This window comes from Sander lucioperca, chromosome 16, assembly GCF_008315115.2.
Source record: "Sander lucioperca isolate FBNREF2018 chromosome 16, SLUC_FBN_1.2, whole genome shotgun sequence".
NCBI classification, from domain to species: domain Eukaryota; kingdom Metazoa; phylum Chordata; class Actinopteri; order Perciformes; family Percidae; genus Sander; species Sander lucioperca.
Window position 1 is genome coordinate 17,429,660 of NC_050188.1, and position 18,717 is coordinate 17,448,376.

The following is an 18,717-nucleotide window of genomic DNA, read 5'->3' on the forward strand; positions in this document are numbered from 1 at the left end:
CCTACGCAACTGCAGTAGAAACCATCACGAATGACCACCTGTCGTACCGTTACTCTTCTACTAGGAACGCCCCTGTTTTCTGTTTGCACGCAGAAGCTCCTCCAAAACTATGCAGCGTTCTCTTGTTAACCGACATTACGGTAGACTTTACGGCAGCAACTCTTCCTGCTTCCATAAATTGTTACACATGCACAACGACTCCCTTCCTTTCACAGCCACTCTGCTGGGTAGAAAGACTTGGGGAAACAAATCAGGAAAACATGTCTGCACTCAACAGAAAGATCGTCAACACTACATCAGCCCCGGCTGCCATCGGTCCATACAGGTAACAGATACATACTGTATGCATCATTTTTTTATTTAGCGACACGTGGGTTGCAGAAGCAGGTACATAAAGTGTTTGTATGAATGGATGAATCACAAGGACAGTCCAGGGTTTGATCAGGGGCGGGTCTTAGTGTACAATGAACTCAACCTGCTTGACTTGACACCATAAAAAAAGTGCCAGAGTTGAAGTTTTAGCAGAGAAGAAGCACCGCAGAGTAGCGCAAGACAGCTGACATAATGGCATCTATTCGTCGACAAATCCCCTACACACCAAAAGCCCCTGTCAGACAGGGAATATACAGGTAAGGATTTATGTCCTGTGAAATACTTTATCTGCACTTAATATCTAAATCTTCAGAAATGCAATAGAGCACCTTGTTTTCTAATTACCTGATTAAAACCAAATTAACTGAAATGATCACAAATCATCTGACAAAAATACATGTCTAGTGTGTTTGTCGTGTTGTTCAATTCAGTCTATGCACAATGTGAGGGGTGTTCCTGCTCTGGCCAATAGGCTGTCAGTGTGGGTGTAGTAACGTCTGACTGGATGGCCTCTGATTTATCTTCTGGATTCCAGGATCCAAATTTCTTTAGCCATTGTTGCTGTCTGGTGGTAAAATGTTCGTATCTGTCATTTGCTATAACATTTGACTTGATAAACTACCACAAAAAAGTGTAGCACAAAATGACTGCGATTTTAGATTATGAATTCCAGGTTTCAGAATCATAAGACTGATGATACACTTGTGTCATTGAGATTTAAAGTGTAGATACATTTCTTTTTTTGCATACCTTTTTATTTTTTTAGTCAATCATCTGACAGAAATCATTTTATATCATGCAAATTTACATGCTGTTCATTCATAAGTGAGAAAAATAAGATAATTATTTCATTTGATAAGTATTTAAAGCAGATTAAAGGGGGGGGGGGGGGTGCTTGTATCATGTGGACGTGCAGACAGTTTTGTTGTCATTACTTCCCCCTCATGGGGGCGGCAGAAACTACGCACTATAGCTTTAAAGTGTGAAGATATCTAAGTAGTGTATTTGTCTGTCTGTGTTTGTGTATCATCTTCAGCCAGTCGGTGGTTGTGGACAGAACAATGTACATCTCGGGTCAGCTGGGAATGGACGTGGCATCTGGTCAGCTGGTAGATGGAGGGGTGCAGGCCCAGGCCAAACAGGTGAGGAAATTTTCTCCCAGAGTAGCAAGTTAACACCATTTCGATAAGTAATTTACATTTAAGACCATCAAGAAGCACAGTTGTTTTATTTACATGGAGCATAGGCACAGAGTGTAGAGCATTGCTACTTATTAGAGCACAGTACAATATTAAATTGTTTTCTATTTGTTTCATGCTTATGATAACTTATAAAGTTTTTTGCAACCAAAGAAAATAGAAATTGACAGAGATCACCAAAGAAACACAAAAAGTTCTTCCAGTCATAGAGGTAAAACCCATAAAATAAATGGATAAAAACAGAACATTAAACAGACAAAACAACAAAGACAAAATCAATACACTGACAGCGATGAATCAAAATAAGAGGATGTTTCCCAAGTCTCATCTGAATCCAATTCAATCTGAACCACATATATAAAGGAAGGTGATATTAAATATTGATTGACTGTATCACAATCATCCCTCAGGCTCTCGTCAATATGGGGGAGATTCTTAAAGCTGCTGGCTGTGACTACACTAATGGTGAGATCCCAGTACTGTCCGGCTGTTCAGTAACTCAGCTGCTGCTCATGTGTTTTTATATGATTTGATCAAACATGCTAAACTTAACTCTTCTAATTTCAGTGGTGAAGACGACTGTGCTGCTCGCTGATATCAACGACTTTAACAGCATCAATGAGGTCTACAAAACATGTAAGGCAATACTTTATTCATTTTAACGCTCAGTGGGTTATATTTAATGCGAGAAAGTAGATTATAATGGAAAACATATGTGGTCTTCTAATCGAATTGGTAAAATGTCCTGTCATGTTTTTCTCTCATATTTCTATATATTCTAATATATGAAAGCAGCCACACAGTGGCAGCCTTGAACAAGGTTGTCAGAGCTGCTGTTACATCAGTGACCATGTCACCTATACAAGCAGTCTATTTTATTCACTTTATATAAGCACCACTGTTGTGGTCCCGTCACAGAATAATGACCGTTCTGCCTACACGAACACCTGAGTCATTGTATCCTTGTGCAAGGCGCTGAATGTCTACCAGCTCTGACAGTGCTGATGTGTAGTTGACCGTTTGCTTTGTGGAGGGAGGTATGATTAATTAAACATATCTAAATACTCTCAAATTGTCTTGATGGTCATACATGTTCCTGTGTATGGAGCCATCCATCTTACAATACATGTGGTTCTGTACAAGTGTTCCAATCCAGCACACAATTTACTGAGAAATTACAATGAAGCACTGTAAAAGTCTGTCATTACTCCAGCAGCAGACTCCAGGATCCGTACACGTGGCGCCTCATATTTCACAAACATCTCTCAGAAAATGACTGCTGACGGGTGAAGCAGTCACCTGTCAGGCAGGCTCACTCAGCCTCCTCTCACAGTCTGGGCATTTCCTCCCGGATCACAACAGACAGGTGTAATGGAAGCTGCAGTGCCCAGTGAGTTGTAAATGGACACTGTCGTGTAGGCACACAGATGTAACCTAACCCTCCCAGCAAGCTTTGCTGCGCAGGCCATTGACTCGGGTATAGGTCCCGAGCTCTCCCACCTCCCTCCTGACTTTACTCAACCCTGAACCACAGACAGGGAACTTTCCCTGACCCTGATGAGAGGAAGGGAGAGGACATGTCATGTGAATTTTGACTTCACAGGCCAAAGTTTTGACTATGTCTGATAAGTGTGATTACTTGTATTTGCATTGCGAGCTTTGTCTCTATTATTATAGTTTTTGTCTTGTGAAAAATGGCATGTTTCCCAGTGTTCCACCATCTGCTTAACACATTACTTTTATTCGTTCTATTCTTTTAAAAAAAGTATGCATTGTTAGTTGCTGGTGCCCAGAAATATTATCTATGATGTTTATCAATGACTTTTCTCTATAAATGATCCATTCATAGAGAAGAGTCAAAGATTAACCTGGTGGTTGTCCAATATGCTTTTGATACAATGTAAATGTTTTCCTTCCAGTTTTCAGCAGTAACTTCCCTGCCAGAGCTGCCTACCAAGTCGCTGCTCTCCCCAGAGTGAGTACAAACGAAACCTGTACACCAATATAGAACTGCAGTACCCGGTGGTATACATGGTTCATGCATCAATACACATGGGGTGGTGTGATTCATGGTAGCTAGATGCATGCTCATTCATCCGTGCCATGTATTTTCCATCATCCAGCAGTTTTCACTATATTGAATATACTATATTTCACCACTTTGGTAAGACTGTAATATATCCACAGCTATTAGATGGATCACTATGAAATGTTGCACAGACATTACCCTAGGATGAATTGTAATAACTTTGGTGATCCCCTCAATTTTCATCTAGTGGCATCAGGTTAAAATATTTGTTGTCCTAATACTTCGGTTTATAACCAAATACCTGCAGAATTAATGGCATTCCCATCAGCAAGTCTAGCAGAAAATGTAGTGCTAATTAGCAAATGTTAGCATGCTAGGGTCCCAACTCTCACACTTTTGCCGTAGGTTCGTCTTACACTCTCACGCTACCGAACAAATCTCAAAAAATAGTTGTATAGGTTAAATAGGCTTTCTCTGCACACACAGGACAAAGTCTGATTATCAGCCTTTTTTTCCACATTTTGGCACCAATATTGGTTCATAAAAATCCCAGAGAAGCATTGTATTCTTATTACCCACATTGCTTTCTTTCCCATGTCCTCATTGTCTCCTTTGTGTCTTCAGGGTGGCCTGGTGGAAATTGAGGCGGTTGCTGTTCTCGGTCCTCTCTCAGACTCCTGACTAGACAGCCACATCCCAAACAAGCTGTAGTCTAACCATCTAGTGACCTTTTATAGTGGTGGAATAGTGGAAGCCTTAGAGTATTTCCAGATGACTCATGAAAGACCAAACTAGGATCTTGTTGACTTTCTTTTGCATACATTTGTTTCTCCTCTGGCCACTGTAGCTGGTTGACTACACTTCTGAATTACTTTCAGTATTACCACTTTAGATTAAAACCCTGAACAATAGAGCACTTAATTAACCATCATAGAACAAAATGTAATGATAAAGTGGGATTGTATCTGCACAACCCATCCCTGGTCACAGTGGCCAGATTCAGCTTCGTCTTGGTGCAGTTTATAGTTTGGTATCTCATCTTCTGTTCAGTTCCAGAGAAATACTTTAACATTTTAAAAGCTCAGCTCTCACTAATAAAAACACATTTAGCACCATCTCTGATTCTAAAATGGTTATTTCACCCTAAAACATCACATCCGACAAAGAAAGTGCATGTGTCGTTTTTAACGTGGTCTTTTTAATTTTTTGACAGTTCATAGCTTATTACAGATTTCAGGCCATCTTTCCAGAGAGAAATCATGACACCTCAGAAACAAAAAAAAAAGTTTCAAATGTACGCTTATCTCATTCGTGCTCCTATATTGATGTGTACGGTCCTCAGCTCTTCATATTTATTACAAACATGGTTGTAAAATCAAAGCCAGCTACCCAAAAATAAAATAAGTTCATAAATCAAATATATTTTGGCTTTGGTTTCCTTAGAATTATAATTTTGTAGAAAAGTAATGAATGGATTCTTAGGTTCAAGTTAAATCGAAAATCTGCTATTAGAAATTTCTATACAGATAATAAATAAATTTTAAGTTTTCCTGAAATGATGACATCTGAAAATAAACCCTAAGTGCCGTAGAACTCTGTCTATATACAGTTTACAAGGAGAAACTGCAGCCATACATCATCATAAGGGGAAGAAGGCACAGTGATGACTGAGGAACCCTGGCTGAAAGTGATTTATCAAAGCAGGGTCTGCATCTTGGCAACGAGGCGATGTCTTTAACACGCAAACACACACCTACACATACTTTCACTCATGCATACAAACAAGGTAAGACACTTCCAGCAAACTCATCTGTGCAGTCGTTCAAGTTGCACTTCACTCACTGGGCGCTGAAAACAAAAAGAGGGGAAACTTGTTAAAGGTGGCATAGACGTTTTGTATGGATTATGTGACATTGTGTTGACATTACAGGGCCACTCACCTGGTGCCTCCTCTGTTTTGGGCTCTGAATCGGTCGCTGTGGCCTCTGCTATTTCTGTTTGGAAAGAAAAAGATTTGTACATGTGCACAACAGACAATCACATTTAAAAGATCAGTTCACCTGGAGTGTTCCCAGCAAAATGACATTTCAAACATTCAAAAGCATCTCTTTCCAGAAACTGTGTCCTTGTTACTCTGGATAATCCACATAACACATTGTACTGTAAACTGTTTTAGGGAGTACTTCCAATAAAAAAAAAATTGCTCACAGCAAAGTCTGTGGATTATACTCCTGAGTAACATACATTGTTTCTGCAAAGATAAGACAAGTCTTTAAAATGTATTTTTTTTTTTCAATGCTGTGAGCACCACAATTACCATTCTATTCAACTTCATTGTATTATGGTTGCAGCAGAAATCTTGGTACAATGTCTCAAAATCCTGGACAAATCAAACTATCTGCATGGCTACATACAGCTGGAGGTAAGTGAGTTTATGTTTATTTGAAACTTGGGTGAACTGACCCTTTAAGACCAGTTGTGCAGTTCTGAACTGCACTAAAAATTTAGATCACTAACAAGAAACGTTAATTATTAAGGCTGAAATACCTTTTAATCCAAATGGGTGAAATCACGTCAATGACAAACAGAAACACGCATTTACATTTGATCACATTTGTCGTGACGAATTTTATCAAAAACTCGTGATTGCAGATTACTTCCACCAAACCAGTCTCAACAATGACCACTAATAGATACAGAAGCTGATGAGCTGCCGTGTCTGCTCTGCTAAATGTGACACTTGACCCTCTCTCTCCATTGGCTGTGAAACAACATCACTTGTGGCCAGTGGAAGCGCTCTATGAGTTGGCTCTAGTTTCTCTGTTGACTCAGATTGCACCTTGATGAGACCATGATGACAACAAAATGTTGGCCACACACACACTGCATGCAGGCCATCTAAACAGGGCTGTGGTCAGGCTTTAACTGAGGATGAGTCAAGTTAAACACCAAAGGGGGTCAAAATCAAGTGAAGACAAAGGTCAAGGAGAGTGCTGACTTTTTTTTTTAAATAATTGTACAAATGTGTATTTTTAAATACAAGTAATCTGTAAGAAACAGCTTGTGCTTTTCTGTCTTTCTATTCTCTATATTGTATGTTAAGATGAAAAAACATCCTAGCACTCAAACTGTTTGCTGAAACGAAACATAGACTGTTATTTCTATATAGCATCCTTAATATAAACTGCAGATCAATTTTGAACCTGTACGCATTAAAGAAGGGATGGCACCAGCATATGAGGATTAAATATGACCTAAATAAATGCTTGAAGGTATGGGTAGACCACAATAAATAAATAAAAAAAACATCTTTGGAGGCAATATGCAGTCCATCTTTCTTCAACGCATTACAGTGAAAGACACTTTGCATTAGACAAAGAGGAAAATGATCTGTCTGCTGCTTGTAATTTGCATCATGAAGCAATAAGTGAACTGAGAGCAGTCAATGTAATGCTGTTCTGTGGCGAGAGATCATCACTGTGCCGTCGTTCTGAAGTGCTCTCTTGGAATTTAGAGCAGGGGAAGTTATGTAGCACTAACTAATTTGTAATTTAGCATATAATCCTGTTACCAGAGCACCAGGAGAGGTTAAATACATTATGTATTTAGTGTTGGAGGATGTGCTCATGCAGCCCCCTAACAACAGAGGTGTCTTGGCTAAACAATCTGTGTGCAATGTACTTCAACCACTTTTGTGCACAATCATGTGATTTAAAAAAAAAAAAAAAAAACTTAAGAAACTTGAAGTCTTTGCTGACAACTTACACAAATCAGGAGCTGATCCTGGACACACTGGTTGAGTTAAGTTAATTTTTTGGTCTATAGCCCTTAACAACAGTTACAACCTCGGGACCCCGACGCTCAACGCCAGGCCAATACAAAACGTCAAATAAACGTGTAGTTAACCCTTATGTTGTCCTCCGGGTCCCGGTGACCCAGAGGAAAACACAAGGGCTAAATACTAACTAAATAATCAGATGTGTGACTTATAAACACATTTGTGTGGCTGCCTTGGTGTGTTCATTAAAACCTATGACTGTGTGTTGTTGGATACCACCTGGCAACCGCCACTGCAGTGGGACTGTGGAGGGTCTAGGTAAAGGCGGAAGGGGCTTTATGTACCTGGCTGATGTTTTCAATGGGTCACTATGCAGGAGGCGGAGCAGTGTTCAGGTTACTGCTGGTCAATGGAAACATTTGTACATTTTGTCCCTAATAAGTTCCCCTTCCTTGATGGGACACATATGGAGCTCCATCTTGATTAACCTTTTAACTTTGTAAAGTCGGTGTGATAAATGTCACAAGACGAGATGAGTGTAGAATAGAAAAGTGTTATTTGCATAGAAAATAAAGCTCACAATAAAAACTGCTTAGAGCCTTCAAAGCTTTATACTGGTCATCATACTGCAGAGACAAAGTGTCCAGTATTGAGTATGTTTATTTGCATCCCACAGTCTACGAAAATATTGGGGATTCATGTATGTGAATTAATTTCTATCAATAAAGAAACAATTGTCATTGGCCTGCCCCGTTTCTGTAATTGACTCCAACCTACCTTGCTCAGGAGCTGCAGGCTCTGCGCAGCTCGCTGCCGCCTCTGCGGTGCTGTCTGCTGTTGCCTCTGCAGGCAGACTGGCTGCACCAGGTTGAAGCTCCTCCCCTGCAGGTGCAGCTGCAGCAGATTCATCTGCAGGCTTAGCATCGCCGCCCCCAGCGGGTGTCTGGTCGGGAATAGTTTCGCTGTCCTCAGCTACTTTGCCATTCTCATTGGCTGCCCCTGTCAGGAACACAAGTATTAACACGGCACGTGTCCATGGATCCAAACATCCAAAAAGACAGTTTGAAGATAATTTTAAACTAATAAATGAAATATAAAACTACTTACTATTACTGTATATCTACTAAGACTGCAGTCAAAGTGCATGAATTATGTACCCTGTTGTTGCTGTTCATACTATCAAGTTCGAGAAGGAAAAAACTTTGAATGTAATAAAGATGAGAAACATGATCACGTTTACATTAGACACAAGATTAAACAATTTACAATTTATTATGTGAGGCATAGGATCTTTATAACACAGCATGACACCAGGGTCAAGGGTCAAGGTAGCATTTGTTTTCACTGGGGTTCCCTAAGGTAAACATGTTAATGATATTGTTCTGTCTGCTTTGGGTAAAAACTGTCCTCACATGTATCTATTAAGTTATGTTATTATAAACTCCCAGCGCCAACTAAGTCAACCAGTTCAAATTCATTGTTGCACCTCTCTCCCCTTTGTTTCCTCTCATCTCTTTACTTCTATCTGTAAAAAAACTGCCCCACAAAATACTTTAAAAACGTCTCTTCACACTTCACATCATGGCAACACAGGGCAGTATCAGCACTGTCACTTGTGGTGGTTACATGGTGACCGGAGGTCAACACAAACAAAGAACACACAGACCCTGTCAGGTAAGAAAACAAGAACTAGCCTTTCATTATTTAAATGTGAGACAGTTTGGGGTATCAGTACTGTGCTGTACTGCTTTGTTTTAGTTTACTAGTTTGTGTTGCCTAAATAATGGCTACAGCATTGACTTAACCCAAAGTCAGAGAGTTAAGTAACAAATATTATTATGGGTGCCATGCAACACATGTTGTACACTATTAAGGCACCTTAATAAATAATGCCTGCTTTATTAGCAGAATGCTCAGACATTATGACAGGAGCAGCCAGTGAGGATGTGGCATAAAAATGCAATTACATTTCATAATGGACAATGGACAAGGGAAATGGACAAGAAGTTTATAGAAATACAGATTGTTTTAATCTTATAAGTATTACTGTTAGGTTTTATATTTTGAGAATGAAATTAGTATGGATTAATGATTAAACTCCAGTCTCTGACCACTGAACCATGCAAAGTTACCACCAAACAAAATAAGTAGTAATAGTGCACTTCTCTATAGAACTGCTGATCTCTGTTGATCAGCAGTTCTTCTTTGAAATAACTGGGGAAACAATGGCTAGTTGCCTCAGATCATTGAGTATGAAGTAAAAAAATAGCATAAATAAACCCCCAGTGACACATAATTGCAACCACAGAGGGTTAATGATTATGTGGATTGTTGGTAATAAACATTAACAGCCTCATACGCACAGTTCACAGCTCTATGGACAGGTTGCTATGTGGTAAGTTATGTGATATTGTGCATGACTACCTTGTTTTTCTGAGGTATTTGCATTGCAAGTACAGTATTTGCATGGATCATAGAAGTCTTGATCACAGACCTTCTATGTTTGTATAAATGAGATGTCTTCCCCTATTTTGCATGATACAGTATTTTTCACAATATTTTTCCTTTAAAGTCTGCATTCTTTAAATGTTTAAACGAATCGGGTTAATAAATGTCATCTTTCTTTCTTGGGTAGTGGCAAGTAGTAAGCAGGAGAAGGAAATGAGCCACATGCAAAAAGAAGGAAACACCCTGACACATTTCCATCTGACCTCTAAGACGATGATAATAGGAACACCTCAATGTTCAATGTCATTCCTCTGATATAAAGCTAGAGAGCAACAGTCAGAAGCTCTGCCATCATCAGTTGACAACAATGATGAGATAGCCTACTTGATTGGGAGTCGTAGGGGGAAACTTTCTTTTTGCTTTTAACCTCTACAGGGAGGTCATGTAGCATGAGCCTAAACACACTTTAGCAGGGGCAGTGGCAGTTTCTCAGCTCACTATATCACTCAGTCTACACATTTACACAGCATACTCGATTACGTGAGTGTGCATGCATGTGTCTCCATGTTGTCATTGACATAACAGGCCTCTAATATATCTTTAAGGAATGCAAAGAGAGAATCAGAGCAAGACACCCTTGCTCAGAGGTGGCCCCACTTGGTGAATCTTTTACCAGTTTTCTACCAGCTTCTTCTTTGGGTTTTTTGATATAATGCTAAAGCTGGCAGAACTGCTAACAAAGTCACATCTATTGTAATTGCACACAGATTTGGCAAAATTGAACATTTTACAGCCTCTGAGGGTAAATAAGACCTGCATATATTTATAAATTTCTCAACACTGCTAAATGCAAACACAGGATGCAGTGTTGGTGTTTTACCTTGAAACGTGTGCTAGTTAGCAACACAGCCGGGCCATCTCTGACCTACTACAACAAAGGAGTGTCTAAAGCGTCTTCTCCATTTCCTATTGAAACCGTAGACTGTCACCAAATCTGCTTTCATGTCACTGAGAGAGACTCTCAGGGAGGACAGGGCCAGAAACCACTGTTAAATAATGACAATAAACTTTCCCATCCTGTCACTGTGGGGATATGGCTCACTAGAACTACAGACATCAGACACTGTACTCAAAGAAATACATTGATGATCATTTGCATGCAAACTGGGACCTTCTTATCAGAGCAGGGTTTACCACGGTATACTTGGCTTATGTAACTCTATTTGGATATGGCAGTGAACTTCCATGTTCGACACCATTACCACCAATATGTTATGTGTTAGGCTTTTTATAAAAATAAAATAACTATTAAAAGTACCTTGATTAATGCATTTGATTTCAAAAAATCATTTATACACATACATTTGGTTGGTGTCATTCTAATTACAGATAGTTCACAGCTCTCATCTCCAAAGTGAAGCGATGGATAGTGCTTTGTCAAATAATTTCACACCATGCAAAAACATACTATTGCTATTTTACATGCAAAATATGAAACTACAGTATGTCAAAGTAAATTTTGGATAGGAAATCATTGCTTCTAATGGACTCTTGACAATAGCGTTATTTTGAAAACATTATTTTCAGGTATTAATGTCATATTCTGTGTTTGGCCACTTAAAATATGCTTGCAATGAATGCTACCTAGCTGTATATATAAAATTGTTATTTGTATTTTCCACATATCTCACAAGCATATGTATTACATTACATAGCCTATAGTTGTAAAGCTTTGTGCATCACCTGTTGTGCTGGATCCGTTGCTCTCCTCGGGCTTAGCACTGGGTCGAGTCGTATCTACCGCTGAAGTTTGGGAACTGGTGGAGCATCCCATCCTGTCCAGTGCACATAGAGGACTGGATGGTTAACTTCAGAGTTAAGAGTTGAGGAGAGGCTGTGGCTGCACTAATGACGTCGCGCATAGATACCGTCTCTGTAAATGGAGAGAATTCAAAACTATGGACAGCGAATCCTCTGGCGGAGATACAAATAGACAGGCGCTGAACGTCAAATTCCTTTAGTCCCGTGCGTAATTGCGCATCATGGTTCTTCCTCCAAAAACGCATTCAGCTATTTGTGTTGTGGCTACAAGTCTCTATCCAGTTGAGCACGCAGGTGAAATGTGTGCTTCTGTTGTGTACTGTAACTTAGTCTGTTTCCAAGAGGCTGGCACAGGGACAAAAATACATTATACAGTCAGTTTGCAGCGGCCACCTTTGGGGCGGGGAAACAGCCTGTAGCCTCGTTACACTAACAACTAGGCCCACTGTGTATGTGCCCTTGAGCCAATATCTTAATCCTGAGTTAATCCACTGGAGAAGCGTGATGTTCTGTGGAAATGTGTCAAATTACCCATCTGCTCAGTTGTAGAAGAAGTGTTGTTATCCAAAATGTAGCTATCACACTATAAAAAAATACTCCACTTGAAGTAAAAATATCTGCATTCATTAAATCACTTACAAAAGCAAAATGCACTTAAAGCATAAAAAGTAAAAGTATCTACTAGGCAGAAGGGGCCCTGTCAGAATGTTTTATTGGGTTGTTATTTATGATGCATTAGTGTATAATGGATCATTTAATGTTGGTGGTAATGCTGGTTTAGATGTAGCTAGTTTTAAAAAAGCCTACTTTATATACCCATGGGTAGTTTAATCTATAATGATGCATTATAGTGACTAATGTCTAAAATAGATAGATGAAATAAAGCTTTTAATAGATCCATTTTATTACTTTAAAGGTGCTCTAAGTGATTTGACGTGTTGTTTAGGCTAAATTTTTTGTCACAACACTGTTTGTTATGGTTCATTGGGCAGGTTGGCGCAGTTTGTTTTTGTTGGCGTTTGTGGAGCCTGGGCTGTCTACAGAGACCGCGTTTTTTTACAGTGTGTTCAGGGGACAATCAGCTCGCGGATAGTGAGGAGATGTTTGCTGTATGTGACGAAAAATGTTGTAGCCTAAAAAACGCATCACATCACTTAGAGCACCTTTAAGCAATGGATAATTAATGGATATATTATGATCATTTAGATAGGCCTAAATGTGTTTTTGTTGCGTATGTAGTGCAATGAATAGCCTAATATTAGCTTTAATCATTGTTTGCAAGTTTCTGCGCAAGTCTTGGTCTATGGATCTGTCTTTTTTATTTGTGTTGCATTTTGTTTTTTAAACTTTATTTACTTCTATTCTGTAACTATTACGTGTTGATGTATGTATTTTAATCTGAGTTTACTTTTGTGTTTTGTCTCATTAATGCTCGTTGTAGACTAATGTTTATTTGTTATATATAACATATATTTTCATGCAGTCTATTGATTTTCTCTAAACCATCTGCAGTGAGTAGTCTGCGCAGTACTCGTTTGCGCAGGCCTACCGAAAGATAGCAGCGCAGTGCACCATGGGACTTCCTTTCTCTCCGAGGCCATATTGGAGTTAACTCACAGTAAGACGAGCTCCGAGTTTTCTGATTAAAAATCACCAGGATTTGTTCATTTTAACGTTTTGTTACTGTCCAGACATTAACGCTAGTCTTCTCCTTCCCTCCTCTCGCCCACAGGTTGGCCGGTCAGGACTAAACCGCAAAAATGGTGGCCGCAAAGAAAACGGTGAGTGGCGTTGGTTCGGCCAGTAGTGCACGAGCTGCTGCTTCACGTGGAGACGTGTTTCTGTCACGGCCTGCTAGCTAGCACCGTTGCTGTCCGTATAAACGTATTATTTACACGCAACGTGTATAGTTTTGCGTTAAATCATTGCAGCTGTAAATATGTGAAAGCATGCGTCGACTGTCCCTTAATTTATTGCCGTCCATCTATCTGTCTATCGGCTAACGTTTGTAGCTGTTAAACTGTAAGTTATAACACCGGCAGGGCAGCTAATGCTAGTTTGCTAAATTTAACACAAACGTAATAATGGTATTTAATGAAAACATTTTACAGAACAAAAGTCTTAAAGTGCTTCACAAGGATGAAATTGTTTTTAGAAAGACGAAAAAACGTAAAAAGAACAGAAAATTGTAACTAAAAGTGATAACACAATTACAAACTTGAAACTGAGGCAAGTTTTGCATGACAACGATGGTGGAAGTTAGTGATGTAGATTGTGTGCTGTCACTAACTCTAGGGATGTATATCTGTTTGTTCAGAAAAAGTCCATGGAGTCCATCAACTCCCGTCTCCAGCTGGTGATGAAGAGTGGAAAATACGTCCTGGGCTACAAGCAGTCCCAAAAGATGATCCGTCAGGGAAAAGCCAAGCTGGTTATCCTGGCCAACAACTGCCCTGCCCTCAGGTATATGAAGAAAAATAAATACATTTATACTTGTTCCAATAAAGATTAGTTATTTTGTCATGTTAGTTTCTGTAAGCAAGTAGTTACATGGGGGGGGAGTGTTATTTGATGACTTGTGTGTAACAACAACTTGATATATGAACAGTAATAGGACTGGAACATGAATAGAATATAGCATCAATAACTTTTTTTATTAGACTGGATTCACAATATGATGCGCGTATGCAAAAGTATGCTAAATGTTCAAACTGATAATTGTTTGCATTGCTGTCAAAATATTTAACATTTAGTTAAAATCCTAATACCTAAAACTAATATCAGGTTTTTTAAATCAGTTGATCAGATTTATCCGTTTAGACAACAGAGCTGTGTTTCACAGGTTAGTGTGTTTCGATGTAGGGCTGGGCAATATATCAATATTATATCTATCGAGATATGAGACTAGATATCGTCTTAGATTTTGAAAATCATAATATTGGGATATGGCATAAGGGTTGTCTTCTTACAGTAAATGAATGTAATTTTCTTAACTTACCAGACTGTTCTAGCTGTTCCATTATTTGTCTTTACCCACTTTGTCATTATATCCACATTATTGATGATTATTTATCTAAAATCAAATTTTGTTAAAGCAACAATGGTCAAGTCTACAATATATCGACATCGAGGTATTTGGTCAGGAATATCGTGATATCTGATTTTCTCCCTATCGCCCAGCCCTACTTCGATACAGAGGTTGTAAAGCACAACAGGTCTGAAAGGCTGTTGATTCTGTTTATAAATTGTCCAGTTGCACACTTATTGGTGTTTCAAGCTTCTACACTAGAATGACTTGTTGGCACCTTTTGGGGCATTAGTTTTTTTTTTTATTTAAGTCTTGTCAAAGTGTCTGTATTTTTAATCTGCTTTTTTTTTGACTCGTTTTGTGTCTTCCCTGTTCAGGAAATCTGAGATTGAGTACTATGCTATGCTGGCCAAGACTGGTGTCCACCACTACAGCGGAAACAACATTGAGCTCGGCACAGCCTGCGGAAAGTACTTCAGGGTGTGCACACTGGCGATCATTGACCCTGGTGAGTACCTACCCTTTTGTCTTTGACACCATCTACAGTATGGTGCAGTTCATTTCCACAAACATTGATCATGTTCTTTGGTTCTTTAGAGCTAATTTAGATTTTATGATGGAGTGGGTCCATACTGGAATTATTAATGGACTAATGAAACTTTTCTGACACAAGCTTGTATCGGACACTGTCAAAATTGATGCATGGGGTATTAGCCTTGGGGAACTGGTCCCAGTGAGCCTTTTTTCAGGACTGAACAGCAGCAAAAAGGCCCCTCTAATACCAACAGTTTAAGTACAGCATTTCCATTCAATAAAAATATTCGCTTAAAAAAATATATTAGTTGTTATTCATACTAACACAAAGGCATTCAGCACATAATCAAGATACGGAGAGGTCAGTCTCTTAAAAGTTAAGTAATGTTTTTGTGTCATCAATCTAGACAATTTGTGTCTGTCAAATGGTTTTGTGCACTTTTTTTTTTGTTTGACACACTGCTGGGACTAGTTACCACATCTGATGTAATGTTACCTGAGATAATATCCATGCATCAATAATATCATTGCTGGAGAGCAGCTAAATGTTATGTCAAAACATCCTTTTAAAAATTATCTCTCACATAAACTCACTGCAGCTCAACAAATGAGACTGCAAAAAGGTCTCTATTGACCTTATTTTCTTTTTTAATAATCGGGATCACTCCTTAGATGCAGGTTTGTTAAAACACTCTGATAGTATATATTTTTTACCTTCTGCCACTGCAAATTTCTGCTCTTGGATCTCTGCTTGTGCTTTCTGGCCAGTTCATGGATGCATCGTTGGTACCCTTTATCCTCATTTTCAACTTTATGTATTTCTAGGAGGTCAAATTAGCTGTTTTATGCAGGGAATATAATTGGATGTATTTGTACTGTGTATGTGGCAATTTGCATTTTGATCAGCTAACTGTTTGTTTTCCTCTTCAGGTGATTCTGACATCATCAGGAGCATGCCAGACCAGCAGCAGCCACCTCAGTAGAGCTGTTCCCCCGCCCCGTTGTTATAAATAAAGTCGGTGTTAACAGTACATGCTGCTGTCATTTCTTTTAACAATATAACCTGCCTGTCCTGATACTGTCAATCCTGCAAGTGTCCACCAGAGAACACCAGTGTTCTCTTTGATTTTCTCAGATGAGGTTACTACCATCAATGTTTTCAAGGTCTTGTGAGGTATTTCCTCTAGTCTCTGCAGAGCTGTTAACAATGTGATACTAACAGCAGAAAATGTCACAGAAGTAATTCCACAAACCAGATTTTAAATGGTTGATCTTTCTTCAAAGACTTGTGTAACAAAGCATGACGACAGGATTAACTTTCTGTTTAAATGACGATTCACCCAACTGACCTAAACACAATTTTGTCAAAATTAAGCAACTGCTCATCTTTGAGAAAAGTTTTTTTTTCCCCTCACTTATATAAACCTTGGGATTGACCGTCTGCTGTATTAGCTGCAGCCTGTTGACTGTAATTGAGTAAGGACACTCCTTGGATCTTAAGGCTTTAGAGGATGATGGCTGCCTCTGTCCTCTGACTTGTGTGAGAATATACTGCCCAAAACCAAGAAGCCAAGAACAAAGTGGTTCACTGGTTAATTTAGCCACAGACCAAAGAAAATGTATTTTGTTCACATTTGAAGCCATCCTAAACGGACTGATGTGTCTCAACTCTATTTACATTTTTAAAGCCCTGATGAATCCACTAACAAAAAATCAGCTTGCATCAGTTATCTTAATGTTACAACCACTGGACATTTGTTGGCTGTGAAAGAGGCTATGTGTTCACACCAGAGTGGATTGAAAGAAATGTCGGAGCTCTGATAAATATGTAACACATTTCACAGAGGTCACACTGTAGCTACAAATCTGCTCTGCCACAGCTCGTGGGGGTGAAGTACCTTGCTGAAGGGCAATTTGGTAGCATAACTATAGGTAGATAGTCAAAGCCTTTTACAGTATCTGCAACTGCTGATGGATATCAAACTGAGGCTGACCCAGGCCTGTTTGGGGCCCTGAAAAGTAGCCACCCATAGAGTGATAGTCATAAGTAGCATACCAGTATACAAGGTCTTCAAGCAAGGTGAGCATTGTGTTTAATTCCACAAAACACTAATAGTTGACAAAACTATTTTCACTGATGGTCCACTTAATCTTTTGAATACCTACAGCTCCATGACAAATGAGAAAAAGTAATGTGCTAATAAGGCCATGTCATTTGGTCGAAAGCTTCAGAACAAGCCGGTATGTGGCTCAACTGCTGGAATCAACTTCCTCTTTCCAGTGATGGTGGTAAACATTAATACATTCACTTAGAAATCTTATTCAAAATATGTAATTTTGGATCTTGCTGCATAATTATCTATTTTTAATATGTTCTTTAGCATCAAAAGTTATTTAAGTTTGACGATATATCAAAAGTTATCAAATATAAAGGGTTAGTATCAATGTATGTATAATGAATTGCAGGCAATGATTATGAGGAACGCAGCCACTGAAAGGTATGAAATATGAACTGGCAAGATATATTATACTGGAACATAATTCCATAGATGTCAGGATCAGATGTCATTGTTTTTGGCGTCAGTTTTGAAACAGGCTAGAATTATAAGCGTCCATCATCCATCTAGTGTTTTGGCCCAGTTTTTCCACTGACTGCTTCACTAAGCTGTTTTCTTGATTCCAATTAAATCGAATGAAATCATCCCAGATGATCTGTTTCATGTGCAGCAGATGCCCTGCAACAAATGAATACAATTTCTAAAGAGGTTGCAGAATAAGATTTGAATAACAAGCGTAAACAATCTGTGCCATAAATAGAACTTGAAGCCTGTTAAGGGCCATACAGCATCCTCTAGCACTTCACATTTTTGGGCTGCTGTCGGTATTTATTTTTGTACTTTTATATTTTGACTGATCTTAAATTATATTGTTATTTCCAGTTATAGTTCAGTGTTATATATATATTATAGTGTCAGGCCATGTTGGTCACTAGAGTAAATTGAGTATTGAATATTTCTCACCATAGGACAATAAACTGAATGGTATGTGACCTCAGAGAACATTTACTGGGTGCTGAGTGCTTTATATTCTCACACACAACATTATTGATCATTAACTTGTCCCTAGGCAATGTCATGACAGACAGAACATGACATACTGTACATGTTATGGAGCACATCTAGTAGGTGTGTTACTGGGTACTAAGTGTGCACGAAATACCTCCAAAGTGTCTGTACTCTATTCATATCCTTTTTGTAAAAACATTTTAGAGGAGAATTTTAATGATATCCAGGCCATACAAAGTCTGCTAACAAATTTTGCCAAACCACCTTTTGGCTCTTGTGTCCTCTCACAAATATGTCCCCCTTTTAGAAGCTGATGGCATTGTCTATCTGCACCCAACAAGCAAGAAAAGAGACAGACTGTGACCCACTTGTTTGTTTTTTTCTTCCTGTCCTAGTGGCAGAAAGTAAGTGTGCGTGTCTGTCTGATAGCCTGCTGTCAGACC

The 18,717-nt window shown here is 38.9% G+C and overlaps 3 protein-coding genes across 6 annotated transcripts; 2 read left to right on the forward strand and 1 right to left on the reverse strand.

Moving 5' to 3' along the window:
- The first annotated feature begins 165 nt into the window (after positions 1-165).
- On the forward strand, positions 166-4,717 carry LOC116047414 (2-iminobutanoate/2-iminopropanoate deaminase-like). 3 transcript variants are annotated; one of them, XM_031296225.2, is made up of 6 exons: positions 166-325; positions 1,409-1,514; positions 1,982-2,036; positions 2,139-2,207; positions 3,491-3,546; positions 4,225-4,717. In XM_031296225.2, the coding sequence occupies exons 1-6, from the start codon at positions 261-263 to the stop codon at positions 4,279-4,281; spliced, it is 408 nt and encodes a 135-aa protein (XP_031152085.1). In that variant the 5' UTR covers positions 166-260; the 3' UTR covers positions 4,282-4,717. The 3 variants fall into 3 exon arrangements, with proteins under 3 accessions (XP_031152085.1, XP_035849086.1, XP_031152086.1); XM_031296226.2 differs by lacking the exon at positions 166-325 and adding an exon at positions 403-629; XM_035993193.1 differs by lacking the exon at positions 1,409-1,514 and having other exon boundaries at positions 173-325.
- Positions 4,718-4,778: 61 nt separating this feature from the next.
- On the reverse strand, positions 4,779-12,053 carry si:dkey-284p5.3 (uncharacterized protein LOC557830 homolog). Of its 2 annotated transcripts, none has more exons than XM_031296228.2 (4): positions 11,570-12,053; positions 8,156-8,371; positions 5,541-5,594; positions 4,779-5,448 (listed from the first exon to the last, which is right to left on the reverse strand). In XM_031296228.2, exons 1-4 carry the CDS (start codon positions 11,658-11,660, stop codon positions 5,435-5,437), a joined length of 375 nt encoding a protein of 124 aa, XP_031152088.1. In that variant the 5' UTR covers positions 11,661-12,053; the 3' UTR covers positions 4,779-5,434. The 2 variants fall into 2 exon arrangements, with proteins under 2 accessions (XP_031152088.1, XP_031152087.1); XM_031296227.2 differs by having other exon boundaries at positions 8,156-8,377; positions 11,570-12,038.
- Positions 12,054-13,159: 1,106 nt separating this feature from the next.
- Positions 13,160-16,240, forward strand: rpl30 (ribosomal protein L30). The gene is made up of 5 exons (XM_031296229.1): positions 13,160-13,265; positions 13,380-13,428; positions 13,965-14,110; positions 15,053-15,183; positions 16,140-16,240. Exons 2-5 carry the CDS (start codon positions 13,408-13,410, stop codon positions 16,190-16,192), a joined length of 351 nt encoding a protein of 116 aa, XP_031152089.1. The 5' UTR covers positions 13,160-13,265; positions 13,380-13,407; the 3' UTR covers positions 16,193-16,240.
- Positions 16,241-18,717: the final 2,477 nt, after the last annotated feature.

Excerpts from the sequence above, each read along its gene's own strand:
- rpl30 (XM_031296229.1), top strand. The coding sequence starts at position 13,408 with ATGGTGGCCGCAAAGAAAACG. Across the intron at positions 14,111-15,052 it reads AACAACTGCCCTGCCCTCAG|GAAATCTGAGATTGAGTACT; the intron begins GTATATGAAGAA and ends TTCCCTGTTCAG. Across the intron at positions 15,184-16,139 it reads ACTGGCGATCATTGACCCTG|GTGATTCTGACATCATCAGG; the intron begins GTGAGTACCTAC and ends TTTCCTCTTCAG.
- si:dkey-284p5.3 (XM_031296227.2), bottom strand. The coding sequence starts at position 11,660 with ATGGGATGCTCCACCAGTTCCCAAACTTCAGCGGTAGATACGACTCGA. Across the intron at positions 8,378-11,569 it reads CAACGGATCCAGCACAACAG|GGGCAGCCAATGAGAATGGC; the intron begins GTGATGCACAAA and ends TGTTCCTGACAG. Across the intron at positions 5,595-8,155 it reads GCCTGCAGCTCCTGAGCAAG|AAATAGCAGAGGCCACAGCG; the intron begins GTAGGTTGGAGT and ends CTTTCCAAACAG.
- LOC116047414 (XM_031296225.2), top strand. The coding sequence starts at position 261 with ATGTCTGCACTCAACAGAAAGATCGTCAACACTACATCAGCCCCGGCT. Across the intron at positions 2,037-2,138 it reads TGGCTGTGACTACACTAATG|TGGTGAAGACGACTGTGCTG; the intron begins GTGAGATCCCAG and ends TTCTAATTTCAG. Across the intron at positions 3,547-4,224 it reads AAGTCGCTGCTCTCCCCAGA|GGTGGCCTGGTGGAAATTGA; the intron begins GTGAGTACAAAC and ends TTGTGTCTTCAG.